The sequence below is a fragment of the Furipterus horrens genome, unplaced genomic scaffold, assembly GCF_987537825.1.
Source record: "Furipterus horrens unplaced genomic scaffold, mFurHor1.1.pri manual_scaffold_1, whole genome shotgun sequence".
Lineage (NCBI taxonomy): Eukaryota > Metazoa > Chordata > Mammalia > Chiroptera > Furipteridae > Furipterus > Furipterus horrens.
This window is the reverse complement of record NW_028327171.1, coordinates 164,925,100-164,939,276: the sequence shown is the minus strand read 5'-3', so window position 1 is coordinate 164,939,276 and position 14,177 is coordinate 164,925,100. Positions and strand designations below refer to the sequence as shown.

The window sequence follows — 14,177 nt, the reverse complement described above, 5'->3', positions numbered from 1 at the left end:
TTAAATTTTGTGCAAAATCTGTTTGAATTAAGTCAATTTATCCTTTTAGCTGTGTGAATAGCAAAAAAACCTTTATGAACATTATTCTATAAAAAGATTTCACTTGGGACAAAGTCACCAATTAAATCTTGCCTAAAATAAACACTTTTTTAAGAAAAAAGAAATTATAGTAAAGATTGTATAGCACTCTATAAGGTATACACATTCACATACCACTCTCTCTCTCTGTCTCTTTCTCTGTTTTTCCTTTCTTTTTCATCAGCTTTAGGAGGACTTTTTCTCATTAGAAATCTATTTTCAGGTATAGGAGGGATCTCTTCTGGACGGACAGTAGACTGGGGTTGTGCATCAAGATTTTCAGCCTCACTTTCACTAGATGCGCTTAATACAAACACAAAACAAGTTTCATTTAGTTATTAAGTGCCTACCCCAAATTTCCAATTGTTGGTATTACTTTCCTTTAAGGTGCCAATATATACACCATTCTGTTCCCCACCCCCAAAGTCGCAGTTACATGGTAAAGATGTAATTCATTCCTGTGACAAACCAACCAAAAATTAAAACAAAATGTTTTCACTGTCACAGTCTCAAGAAATATTTCCCACTAAAATGGGTCCAAAGTATGAAACTCCATAGTCAATGTACTCTAATAAACTTATGACACTTTAAAATGCAGGCAAAGAAATTAGTTGCTTTAGAGGCAATAGGCATATAAAAACAAGTTTTAGTACGAGCACATTATTCCAGACAAAACAGAAAAAAACACGGACACTGACATCTGCTTTCCATCCTTATGCCATTAGAGGAGCAAAGAAAGTGAAAGACAAAAGAGCAAGAGAGATGGCTACAGAAAATAAGGAAAACAATCATTGGTTTCTTATAATTCTCTAATTCCACATTCCTCCCATAAATACAAACCTATAAAACCAAGAACATAATTTCACTGATTTTAGACAAAATAAACTGAATGGTTTTGTTAAAAATGGAAATGAATGTACCCAAATTTAATCTACAGACTGGAGAATATCAAAATGGGTTGTACTTCACGCTATAAAATACGTCTATTATAATGTTCCCATATAATTGACCCAAAATCCCAACAGATTTATTTATAAACAGAAGGGAATTAGAATATAACATTAGCATTCAAAATAAAATTAAGACCTTTTCTTGCTTTTCTTTCGCTTCTTCTTTTCTTTCTTGTGTTTTCGGGAATTTTTCCTATGTTTCTTTTTCCTTTTTTTTGATTTCTCTTCAGAAGCACTTTCAGAATCAGAAGAATCTGAAGAGGACTGAGAATCACTTGAGCTATCTGAGTCACTGGATGATGATGATGAGGATGATGATTTATGCCTTTTCTTTTCTTCTTTCTTAGCTTTCAATTAAAAAGAAAAAGGTTTTTTGGTCAACACTTTTTAGACAAACTTTGAACTGAGGGGTAAAGGAAAGGAGTCAAAAGTCAGAATTATCATAGAATCCAGATCTCCAGATTCATGGATCAGAGTTGTATCTATTAAACCACAGAATTTTGGAAAAGTAACAGGTAAATCTAAAACAAAAAACTGAACTTTAGGAAACATTTGAAAATATATAGCTAAAAGAAAAAGAAAAAAAGCACAGAAGTGACATTTAAGAGTCTCAGATGCTAATGTTCTTATAGTCTTTTTCTTTTATCAAGGCTGCAGGTAGAGGAGATCCAAGATGGTGGAGGAATAAGTGAGAGGTGCACTGAACTCCTCCCAGGACCAGTCTGGAAATGCAGCTGAATTATAGAGAGGTCATCTGGAATGACCAACTGAGTGACTGCTGGAGAGAAACCTTATAACCACAGACAGATGGAAAAAGCCACTTCCACAGCATAACCACCACTTACCCTGGGCTCTGAAAAAGAGGGCAGAGTGGACTAGAGACACTTCAGAAGAGTCTGGGGTTGGTGGCTATGGGGAAACAACTGAAGGAACAGCCACCAGGATCCCTGTGCTGAGTCTACTGCAGGAGCCATCTTTCTCAGGCAGAGCATTCCCCTTCAAGTGGCATCAGCCTGAGGGGAAGCAAGAGTTCTGCCCACAGGAATTACTCTGCCCCACCCTGTGGATCCTAAATATGACTGCTGATTACAGACTGATTAGATTAACAACGGAAGGAGAAAGCCAGAGACTGTAGATTACTGCCTAGAGCCAGAACTGGATACCTTCTGATATCACCAGGGGCAGAAAGAGAATACAGTGGTAAAATTAGATTCCATTGAGATGAACTCCACTGCGGTCTTCTTCAGATTTGTGTTTTCTCTCTTGCATAGCTTTTTAACAGTCATGTCTTATCCTTCAAGTTTGTGCCTATTAGGTCACTAGTTTTTATAGTATAGTTTATTTCAAATCTCAATTTCGCTCCTCCCTTCCCTTAATCCATTTTACCTTCTTTTATGCTCTTATTCTTGTTTTAAATTTTATTTTCTCTCTTGCTATGACTTGTTTCTATTCCACTCTTACTAATATTCCCTCCTCCAGCTTCTCAAAACCATTTTTCTTGTCATTAGCCATCTCACTTTCTTTTTCCTGTTCTTAAAATACCTTTATTCTCTCTCCACCTCTATCAATCTTTGCTTGTTGGTTGTGGATGTGGCAGTTGTTGTGGCATTTCATCAACTTTATTTCTATATCTTCGCTATTTTTGTATTTCAAATCTCAAATTTTACCATTCCCTTCTCCTACTCCATTTGCCTTCCTCCTGCCATTCCTTTTTTTTCATTTTAAATTTTAATTTTTCTGTCTTAGCCTGTTTTCATTCATCACTCTTAATATTCCTTCTTCTCTATCCTATCAAAATCACTTCTCATTCCTCTAGACATCTCTTAAGCTTTCTTTCTTTTCTTTTCCCACTTATCTCTGGTCCCACCTATATTAATCTTTTCTCATTTGTTGTTGATACTGTTGTGGTGGATCTTCTTCCTCAATGTGGTTCACATTTTTTTTCTTTTCTACCTCTCATTATACACACACACACTCACACACACACTCACACACACACATATATATATATACTGTGTAAACCTAATACTATACGCTTTCCTTCTCTTACTCCATTCCACTTTCTTACCTGCCTTTTTTATTTACAATGTAAATTTTATTTTGTTCTCTTTACCTTGTCTCTATTCCCTACTCTTATTATTGCTCCTCCACCTACCCTCAAAATCATTTTTCTTTCAGTCATCTCATATTCGTTTTTCCTTCCTTCCAATAGTCTTAATCCCTTTACACCTTTATTAATATTGGCTCTTTTGCTATTGATAGTGCTGTTGTGAGTGGGGGTTGTTTTTGCAGGTGTTGGTTTGTTTCCTGGGCTGATTGGTTTTATTCTGGCAGCACCTGTACAATAATATACAAGACGAGGTGGATGGAGTGACTCTCAGCCAGCCAGCTGGAGGGAAGGACCCACCAAAGAACGACTCAACAACGACCAAAATAAAATTATAACCTGAGAGCCTACATAAATGACATAAAGGGCATCCAAAGAGCATCAAACTGAGGAGATCAAGGAGACTGCACCACTGAGTCCCACGGGTCTCCTATCACAGAAGGTCAAGAAACACGGAGTCAAATCATATCAATCTAAGATGCAGAAACAAACAAGAAGAGTCATCTAAAATGGGGAGACAATGAAACAACCCCCAAACAAAAGTAAAGGAGAATCCCCAGAAAGAGTGCTACATGAAAAAGAGGCAAGCAGACTATCAGACACTGAGTACAAAACAATGGTTATAAGGATGCTCCAGGAGCTCAGTGAGACCTACAACGAACTCCAGGGAAGCCACCAGGATCTTACTGCAAACTACACCAGCATTAAAAAGGACACAGAAACTAACAGTTAAGAGCCATGAGTAAATGAAGAATACAATATCTGAAATGAAGAACACAGCAGAAGGAATTAAAGCAGGCTAGATGAAGCAGAGGATCATATCAGCGGGTTAGAGGATAAGGTAGAAAAAAAATCCCAGACAGAGAAATGAAACAAACAAACAAAAAAAGACTTAAGAAGAATGAAGTGTTTAAGGGAGCTGCAGAACAATGTGAAACAATAATATCTGTATCATAGGGATACCAGAAGAAGAGGAGCAAGGGATAGAAAACAGGCTTGAAAAGGTAATGATAGAAAACTTCTCTAACTTGATGAGAAAAAAACTCATGCAAGTCCAGCAAGCACAGAGGGTCACAATCAAGATGAACCCAAAGGGGCCCACTCCAAGACACATCATAATTAAAATGGCAAAATTTAAAGACAAAGAAAAAACCTTAAAGGCAGCAAAGGAGAAATAGCTAGTAACATACAAGGAAGCTCCATTAAGGCTATCAGCTGATTACTCAACAGAAACACTAAAAGCCAGAAGGAAACAGCAAGAAACATTCCAAGTGACGAAAAGCAAAGGCCTGTAACCAAAAGTACTCTAAACATCAAGGCTCTCATTCAAAAAGGAAAGTGAAATAAGGACTTTCTCAGACAAAAAAAAAAAAAAAAGGCTAAGGACAACTGTAATTGAAAAACCAAAATAAAAAAATTAAAAAAAAAAAAAAAAAAAAAGGCTAAAAGAATACATCTCCACCAAACCAGCATTGTAAGAGATGCTAGAGGGACTGCTTTAAGAATTGAAGAAAAAGAGAGAGAGAGGAACCACAGATACAAAGGGAAAAAATGGCAATGAATAAGTACCTATCAATTATAGCTTTAAGTGTAAATGGATTAAATGTTCCAGTCAGAAGACATAGGGTAGCTGAGTGGATAAGAAAACATGAACCACATACATGCTGTCTACAAAAAACCTACCTTAGAACTAAAGATCTACACAGACTGAAAGTGAAGGGATGGAAAAATAGTATTTCAAGCAAACGGACATGGAAAATAAACAAGGACGGCAATACTTAAGACAAAATAGATTTCAAAACAAAGGATATAAAAGAGACAAAAAAAGGACACTTCATAATACTTAAGGGAAAAATCCATCAAGAAGATATAACCCTTGTAAACATATATGCACCCAACATAAGAGCACCTAAATATATAAGGAAAATCTTGGAAGACTTCAAGAAGGATATTGACAGCAACACACTCATAGTAGGGGATTTTAACACCCCATTGTCAACAATGGGTAGATCTTCCAAGCAAAGAATCAACAAGGATTTTGTGGCATTGACCAACACTCCAGAACAAATGGACTTAAAATTGATATATACAAAACCTTTCACCCCAAAGAAGGAAAATACATGTTCTCTTCAAATGCACATGGAATATTTTCAAAGACAGACAACATGGTAGGACACAAAACAATCCTCAACAAATTCAAGAAAACTGAAATCATATCAAGCATCTCCTTGGATCACAATGGATTGAAACTAGAAACCAACCTCAAGGAAAATATTTAAAAACATTCAAATTCATGGTGACTGAGTAATATGCTATTAAATAATGAATGGGTTAACAATGAGATCAAGGAAGAAATCAAAGTTTCTGGGAAGAAATGAAAATGAACACACAATGGCCCAAAACCTATGGGACACAGTGAAGGCAGTCCTGAGAGGGAAGTTCACAGCAATACAGACCTACCTAAAAAAGATAAAAAATCTCAAATAAACAACCTATTCCTACATCTACAAGAACTAGAAGAACAACAAAGCCCAGAGCAAGTCCAAGAAAGAAAATAATCAAGACCATAGCAGAATTAAATGACATAGAGACTAAAAAAACAATTCAAAGGATCAATAAATCCAAGAGCTGGTTCTTTGAAAGATAAACAAAAATTAAAAAGCCTTTAACCAGACTCATGAAGAAAAAAAGAGAAGACCCCCCCCAAAAAATCAAGTCAGAAACAAAAGAGAGGAAATCACAACCAATACCAAAGAAGTACAATGGATTGTAAGACATTGCTATGAACAAGTATATGCCAAGAAATTTGACAAATTGGGTGAAATGGACAAATTTCTAGAAACATACAATCTTTCAAAATTGAATCAAGAAGCAGCAGAAGGTCTGAATAGACCAATAACAAGTAGTGATATTGAAGCAGTAATAAAAAAACTCCCAGCACACAAAAGCCCTGGACTGGATGACTTCACAGGCAAATTTTACCAAACATTTAGGGAAGTGCTAACTCCTATCCTTTTCAAACTATTCCAAGAAATCCAAGAAGAGGGAATACTCCCAAACTCTTTCTATGAGGATAGTATTATCCTAATTCCAAAATAAGGTCAAAACACAACAAAGAAAGAAAATAACAGGCTAATATCTGTGATGAACAAAGATACTAAAATCCTCAACAAAATATTGGCAAACTGGATCCAGGAACACATTAAAAAGTCATACACCATGATCAAGTGGGATTCATCCCAAGGATGCAAGGATGGTGTAATATTCACCAATCAATAAACATAATACACGACATAAACAAAATGAATGACAAAAACCACATGATCATATTAATAGATGCTGAAAAGCATTTGATAAAGTACAGCACCCACTTATGATTAAAAACACTCAGCAAAGTGGGAATAGAGGGTTCATACCTCAACATAATAAAAGCCATACACGAGCAACCTACAGCCAACATCATACTCAATGGGCAAAAACTAAAAACTTTCCCCTTAAGATCAGGAACAAGACAAGGGTGCCAGCTTTCACCACTTTTATTCACCATAGTATTGGAAGTTTCAGTCACAGCGATCAGACAAGAAAAAGAAATAAAAAACATTCAAACTGGAAAGGAGGAAGTAAAACTGTCAATATTTGCACATGACACGATAATGTACACAAAACACCCTATAGGCTCTACCAAAATAGTGGGATACAAAATCAATATTCAGAAATCAAAGGCATTTTAGTATACCAACAGTGAAATATCAGAAACAGAAACTAGGGGAAGAAATACCATTTACTATAGCAACAAGAAAAATAAAGTATCTAGGAACAAACTTAACCAAGGAGGTAAAAGACCTGTACTCAGAAAACTACATAACACTGAAGAAAGAAATTAAGGAAGATACAAATAAAAGGAAGCATATACCGTAACCATGGATTGGAAGAATTAACATCATTAAAATGTCCATACTACCCAAAGCAATTTATAGATTCAATGCAACCCAGTTAAAATATCAATGACGTATTTCACAGATTTAGAACAAATATTTCAAAAATTTATTATGAAACCAAAAGTGACCCCAAAGAGCCTCAGGAATCTTGAGAAAGAATAACAAAGTAGGGGGGAATCACAATACCTGATACCAAACTATATCACAGGCCACTATAATCAAAATAGTCTGGTACTGGCATAAGAAGACACATAGATCAATGGAACAGAATAGCGAGCCCAGAAATAAACCCAGTTTTCTATGGTCAATTATATTTGACAAAGGGGGGCAGAAGCATAAAATGGAGTGAAAATAGCCTTTTCAACAAATAGTGTTGAGAGAACTAGACTGGTACACACACACAAAAAATGAAAACAGACCATCAAATTACACCATACACCAGAATAAACTCAAAATGGATAAAAGACTTAAACATAAGCCATGACATCATAAAAGTCCCAGAGGAAAACACAGGCAGTAAAACTTCAGATATCCCGTGCAGCAAAATTTTCACCAATATATCCTCTAGGGCGAAGGAAATAAAGGAAAGAATAAACAAATGGGACTACATAAAATTGAAAAGCTTCTGCATGGCTAAAGAAAACATTATCAAAATGAAAAAGGAACCAACTGTATGGGAAAACATATTTGCCAATGATAGCTCAGAGAAGGGTTTGATCTCCAAAATATATAAAGAACTCATATGACTCAACACCAAGAAGACAAACAATCCAATTAAAAAATGGGCAAATAACCTGAACAGATACTTCTCCAAGGAGGACATACAGAGGGCCCATAGGCATATGAAAGGTTGCTCAATATAACTAGTCATTAGAGATGCAAATTAAAGCCACAATGAGATACCACCTGACACTGGTCAGAACAGCCATCACCAACAAATCAACAAAACAAGTGCTGGTGAGGATGTGGAGAAAAGGGAACCCTACTGCACTGTTGACAGGAGTGCAGACTAGTGCAGCCACTGTGGAAAACAGTATGGAATTTCCTCAAGAAATTAAAAATGGAGCTGCCTTTTGACCCAGTAATACCCAAAGAATTCTGAAACACCAATTCAAAAGACCCTATGCACCCCAATGTCCATAGCAGTGTTATTTACAATAGCCAAGTGCTGGAAACAGCCTAAGTGCCCACCAGTAGATGAGTGGATCAAAACTGTGGTACATTTACACAATGGAGTACTATGCAGCAGAAAGAAAGAAGTCCTACCTTTCCTAACAGCATGGATGAAATAGGAGAGTATTATTCTAAGAGAAATAAGCCATGCTGCGAAAGACAAATACTATATGATTTCACCTCTAAGAGGGACCTAATGAACAAAACAAACAAACGAGCAAAAGAGAACCACAGGCATGGAAAGAAGGAACAGACTGTCGGTGACCAGAGAGGGGTGGGGGGGAATAAGAGGGGAAAGAAGGGAAGGGTCTAGTTAAGGAACATGTATAAATGACCCACGGACAAGGACAACAGGGTGGGAACTGACTGTGGGAGCAGAGCAAGGGGGTGGGGGTGGAAGGTAAGGGAGAGCAATGGGGGGTGTAGGTGAATATTGGGACGACTGTAAAAAAAAAAAAAAGAAAAAAAAGAGAGTGCAGGTAGAGCCTTCCGGCCAAGATGGAGGCCTAGACTGACACGCTCCGTCTCCCTCCACAACTAAGAAGGAATACATCTACCTCAAAACTAGAAAATAACCAGAAGTTCCAGAAAATAAAGCTACATGGAAGTCCAATGTATGAAGTTATAAACAAGTGCTGCTTGTTTGGATGGGTATGAGGGGCGAAGCCGGGGCAGAGAGGTCAAGCTATGTTATCGGTGGCAGCTGTGGCAACAGCGGTGGGACGGCGGTAAGCACCGACACCGGTATTTAAGGGGAGGCAAGAAACATCTGGGGAGCACCCCCGACTGCAGACCAAACCCTCAGCTCGCCATTTCCAGCACCGGGGAAGGCAGATCCCCATTGCCTCGGACTGTGAAAGCTGAGGGGGTGGGGGCGGAGGAAGAAGCTTCCAGTCTCTCAGCAGAGAATAAACGGCAAGAATCCATCTTGTATCTCTGCCCCCACACACAAAACGCCACAGTGTGGTGAGAAGGGTCGTCATCCAGTAGTGACAAGTGCATGGGGCTCCGCCCCCTATAGCTTAGAAAGTGTGATTGCCCCGCCCAGGAAGCAAAGGTAAACACAAAACTGTCAGGATGGCAGGGATCATGGTAGAAGTCCCAGTCACGTGGCTGACCAGACAGCAAATACATGATCTAACTTACCAGCAGATAGGAAATCTTTCTGAGGCACAGTTCAGAGCTTTGGTTATTAGAAAGCTTACAGAACTAACGACAGATCTTAAAAAAGACAGGGAAGGAATGAAGGCAAGTCCTGCTCAAATGAATGAAAACACATACGAAACAAGTGGTGAGGGAGGGAAAACCAGGGATCAAATCAACAGATCGGAACATAGGGAAGGAACAAACAGTCAGCTAGTGCAGAAAGAGGAAACAAATAGTGAGGAAAATGAGGAGAGGCTCAGAAACCTATGGGACAGCTATAAGAGGGTCCACATTCTAATCATAGGGTTGCCAGAAGAAGAACAACTAGAAATTGAAAAATTATGTGAAAAAATAATGAAGCAGAACTTCCCTAACTTGGAGAAGGAAACAGACTTACAGGCCAAGGAAGCACAGAGAGTTCCAAATAAAAACTGGACCCAGGGAGAACCACTCTAGGACACTTTATAATCAAAATGTCAAGAATTAAGGATAAAGAGAGAATCTTAAAAGCAGCAAGAGAGAAGAAGAAAATTACATAAAAAGGGATCCCAATAAGACTCTCAGCTGATTTCTCAAAAGGAACTCTGCAGGCAAGAAGGGACTGGCAAGAAATATCCAAAGTAATGAAAAGCAAAAACCTACAACCACAATTACTCTATCCAGCAAAGCTGTCATTCAGAATAGAAGGGCAGAGAAACTGCTTCCAGGACAGAGTAAAACTGAAGGAGTTCATCAGATCCAAACCACAGTTATATGACATGTTAAAGGGACTTGTTTAGGAGAAAGAGGATCAAAACTATGAACATTAAAATGAAAACTGTAACACAACAACCAACAACAGAAGCTAGAGAATCAAAACAAAGACAAACTAACTAGGCAACGAGAGTGGGAAAAGAGTTATAGGTATGGGGAACATATTGGGGTGAGGTCAGTGGGGAGGGGGAAGGTGGGAAACCGAGGGAGATGGTGAAGGAATTAAGAAGCATAGTAGGAGGGAGTGGAGTAGATAGGAAGATGTTGAGAAGAACTATATGCACAACCAATGGTCATGGACTAAGGGAGGGGAACAGCTGGAGGGGAGGTCACTGGGTGGAGGGGAACAAAGGGAAAAGAAATTGGGAAACTGTAACAGCATAATCAATAAAGCATATTTAAAAAATGCAAAAAAAAAAAGTTAATGTAATATACCCCAAACCACTGAAATGTACACTTCAAATTGGTGAATGGCACTTCAGTAACACATTAAAAAAAAACTAATAAAACCACAGCAGAGTTTTACAAATATTAAATGGTTACTAAATAAATAAATATGACAATAAGGTACTTCATTTTGAAAAAGACCTGGGTTTGCTGGTTGAAGTGAACATCAGAAGGGCTGCAGTTTCTGAGTTACTGTAAAGTAGTGGAAGAAGAGTGATCTGAAATCAGATGGAATGTTTTAGCAGATTGTGCTTAGGTGTGACTCATAACGTAAGTGATGAACTGAGGTAGCTTAATAGATGTTTAAGGTGTGTGCATGTGTGATTTTGGTGTATTCCTGAGAAGCTGTTCAGCTGGATATGATTTTCTGCATTCATTTAAGTGTTTCTTGTAGACAAGATCATGCATAGGCAAAGCTGAAATTTGTGTTATGTTCAAATTGTTTTCTAATATATCAATGAAATGGAACAAAGGTATGTTTTCAGAATAAGCAGTACTGACTATTATTAGGATTAGAAATAAGGCCAGGAAAAATCAGTGAGAGTGTCTGCAGAGTGGACACGGATCTCCGGAGGATGACATGGTAGTTTTCAATTTGCCTCACATATACCTTAGATTTCATGCTGGAGAACCAATTCAAAAATACCAATGAGTACATGCTTTTACAAGCCCCAAGAAAAGCTCTCTCCAAACAAAGGACTGGAAAAAGGATAATTTTGCAGAACTGCACCCCCCCAAAAAAAAATTTATACACACACACGTCTGCCCTACTCTAAGCAAATACAAGGAAAAGTAAGGATCACTCACTTCCTCTTGGCTATGTTAGCAGAGACAAAGTAGAGAACTTGAATTTCCCTTAATATTCCCCCACCCCCTGCCAGAGCAATGTCAGTGGGCACCAAGGAGGAAGACTATCCCTGTATTGGCAAATGGCATGGATTTCAGAAAAAAGGAAGCCAAAGAAAGGGATTGTTTAAACATATACGAAGTCCCAGGCAGACCCCCAAGAAAAAGTGACCAGAACTAATACAGCAAAAGGTTAGAGAATTAAACTACACTGTTGAATGCATCAAGGATTTCAGCAGGGTCCCTAGGTAGCACAAAAATGAAGCATACCAGAAGGGCACTGCAAGGGCTCTGAAAATTGAATTATGATTAAAACCACAGTCCACAAATGTAGGCCAGGACATACATACTAAACCTAAATAAGGTGACTGTCTCATAAAATAGAAAATATAAACAGAATCCAGAATCTTATAATACCACAAATGTCCAGGATACAGAAAAAAACAAACAAAAAAAGCACTAATAATACCAAGGACCAGGAAAATCACAATAAGAAAAGACAATAAAAAAATACCAACACCCAGAAGACGCAGATGTTAAAATTAACAAGGATTTTAAAGAGGCTATCTTAAAAATGCTTCAACGTGCAATTATTAATACTCTTTAAGCAAATGAATAAAGTAAAAACAAAGAACAAAAAACTCAGGAATAAAGATGATATAAAGTGTCAAATGGAAATTTTAGAAATGAACCATAACAAAAATCTACTAAACTTGCTTAGTAGCAGAGTTGAAATGACAGAAAGTGTCAGTGAATCAGAAGACAGACCAACAAAAATTATCCAACCTGAATATCAGAAAAATATAGAAACAAAATATGAGCAGAGCTTCAGAGAACTGTAGAACAATAAACAAAAGCTCAAACATTTGTCTTATTAGAATCCAAGGAGAAAAAATTTGAAACTGAATAAAACAAAATAATGCAGAAAATATCCCACATATGGCCCAATCTAAAGACCTACATATTCAAGAGGCTAAGCAAACCGAAAAAATGATAAACTCTAGGTAACCTACATCAAGACACATCAAAATCATATTTCTGAAAACTAAAGACAAAAAAAGAAATATATTGAAAGCAGAGAGGAACAGTAAGTTACCTACAGGGGAACAATGATTTGAAAGACAAAAGACCTGTTTCTCATTTGAAACCAGTCTAGAAGAAAGCGGCATAACACCTAAAACCTATATAATTTTATAAACCAATGTTAACCCAATAAAGCAAAAAATAAAAATTCTGCCTTACATTTTTATTTGAGATCTATAGATTTTATACCAATGGATTTATTTCCGTTTTTACTATTCTTTACCCTTACCCAAGGCCATGCTCACGGAGTTCAGAGACGGGAAGAGAGGGAGAAAGAGAGGGAGAGAAACATCGATTGGCTGCCCTTCACAGGTGCCCTGAGGACCGAACCTGCACATGCCCTGACTGGGAAACAAACCGGAGACCTTTCAGTTTGTGGGACAACGCACAACCAACTGAGCCACACCAGCCAGGGCAATGAGTTCCACATGAAACCTTTATAATGAAGAAAGTTTCTGGGACATTATGAAAATAAAGTTTTATTAGTCTCCAGTTTTCTACCTCAGCATCTATCGGAAGGTTCTTCTCTTTGACTCTGAACCTTCTCAAGCACAAATAGCCACAAAAAGCAGAACTGCCAATCTTGCAACAGCAAAAGGAAGAAAGGCCCAAGAAGATTGCCCAGATTCACCGAGACCATACAGGTGGGCTCAGATAGTCAGATTTCTTCAGAAGTCTTTTTGTTTTCTTTCAGGAACTTAGAAAAAGGAAAAAAAGATTCTGCATTTATTTCTTTTTAAACTGGGGTGTTAATCTCTCAAACAAGGTGTTAAATGTAAGCTTTCTGACTATTCCCAATTCAAAACTCTAAGGAGGCCATGAAACTTATAAACTAAATATAAGACACAGCTCTGTACACACACAAAAAAAAGGTTACACAGAGGCATGACGAAATCCATTCTGACCAATGCACTAAATGGTAATTGAAGGACTGGAGAATAACAGTGCCAAACTCTCTGGTCTCAAACATAAAGATCTTTTCCTCTTTTCCAGTGTTATCCTGAATAGAACAGGCATGGGAGGTACGGCTGGAAACAAATCTGACCTCTTCAAAACTACTGAGCAGACACTTATAATGGGCAAATCTCCCTCAATTGCTGAAACTGATAAGGGCAAGGTAATCGGTCTTAACATGAGGTTGAGGAACACACACTAAGACACTACATCAACTTTCAGTACTACTTCCTGTCCAGAACACCACAGACAAAATAAGCATTTATCTCTTCCAGTGAAAATAAAAGCACAAATAAGAGTGGCATTCATTCACATTCTAATCCTTTCAGCAAATATTCAAACACTGACCTTTTAACACCAAAAGAATCTTTCACCAAAATTACTAGAGTCTATGAAAACTGCTTATGGTTTAAAAATGTAAGCTTTTTAAAAATATCCTCAATATCCTTCTAAATAAACCACAGAGCATTCTTAACTTTTTGTTTGTTCGTTTTTAGTCCTCACTTGAGAATATGTCTACTGATTTTAGGGAAAGAGGGACGGAGGTGGGGGCGGGGGGAGAGATTGAGAGAGAATCAGAGTGACAGATGTGAGAGAGAAACATCAATCAGTTGCCTCCTGGACACACCCCAACTGGAAATCAAACACCACAATCTTTTGGTGTACAGAACAATGCTCCAATCAAGTCAACCACTGGGTCAG

At 37.7% G+C, this 14,177-nt stretch overlaps 1 protein-coding gene across 1 annotated transcript in view; it reads right to left on the bottom strand.

The window, feature by feature from the left end:
• PPIG (peptidylprolyl isomerase G) overlaps window positions 1-14,177 on the bottom strand; it is a 36,010-nt gene that overhangs the window by 7,149 nt on the left and 14,684 nt on the right. Inside the window, exons 9-10 of the mRNA XM_090280567.1 lie at window positions 1,165-1,375; window positions 214-381 (exon numbers count right to left, since the gene is read on the bottom strand). Coding sequence (XP_090136693.1) covers window positions 214-381; window positions 1,165-1,375 — 379 coding nt within the window. The remainder of the gene's footprint in view (window positions 1-213; window positions 382-1,164; window positions 1,376-14,177) is intronic.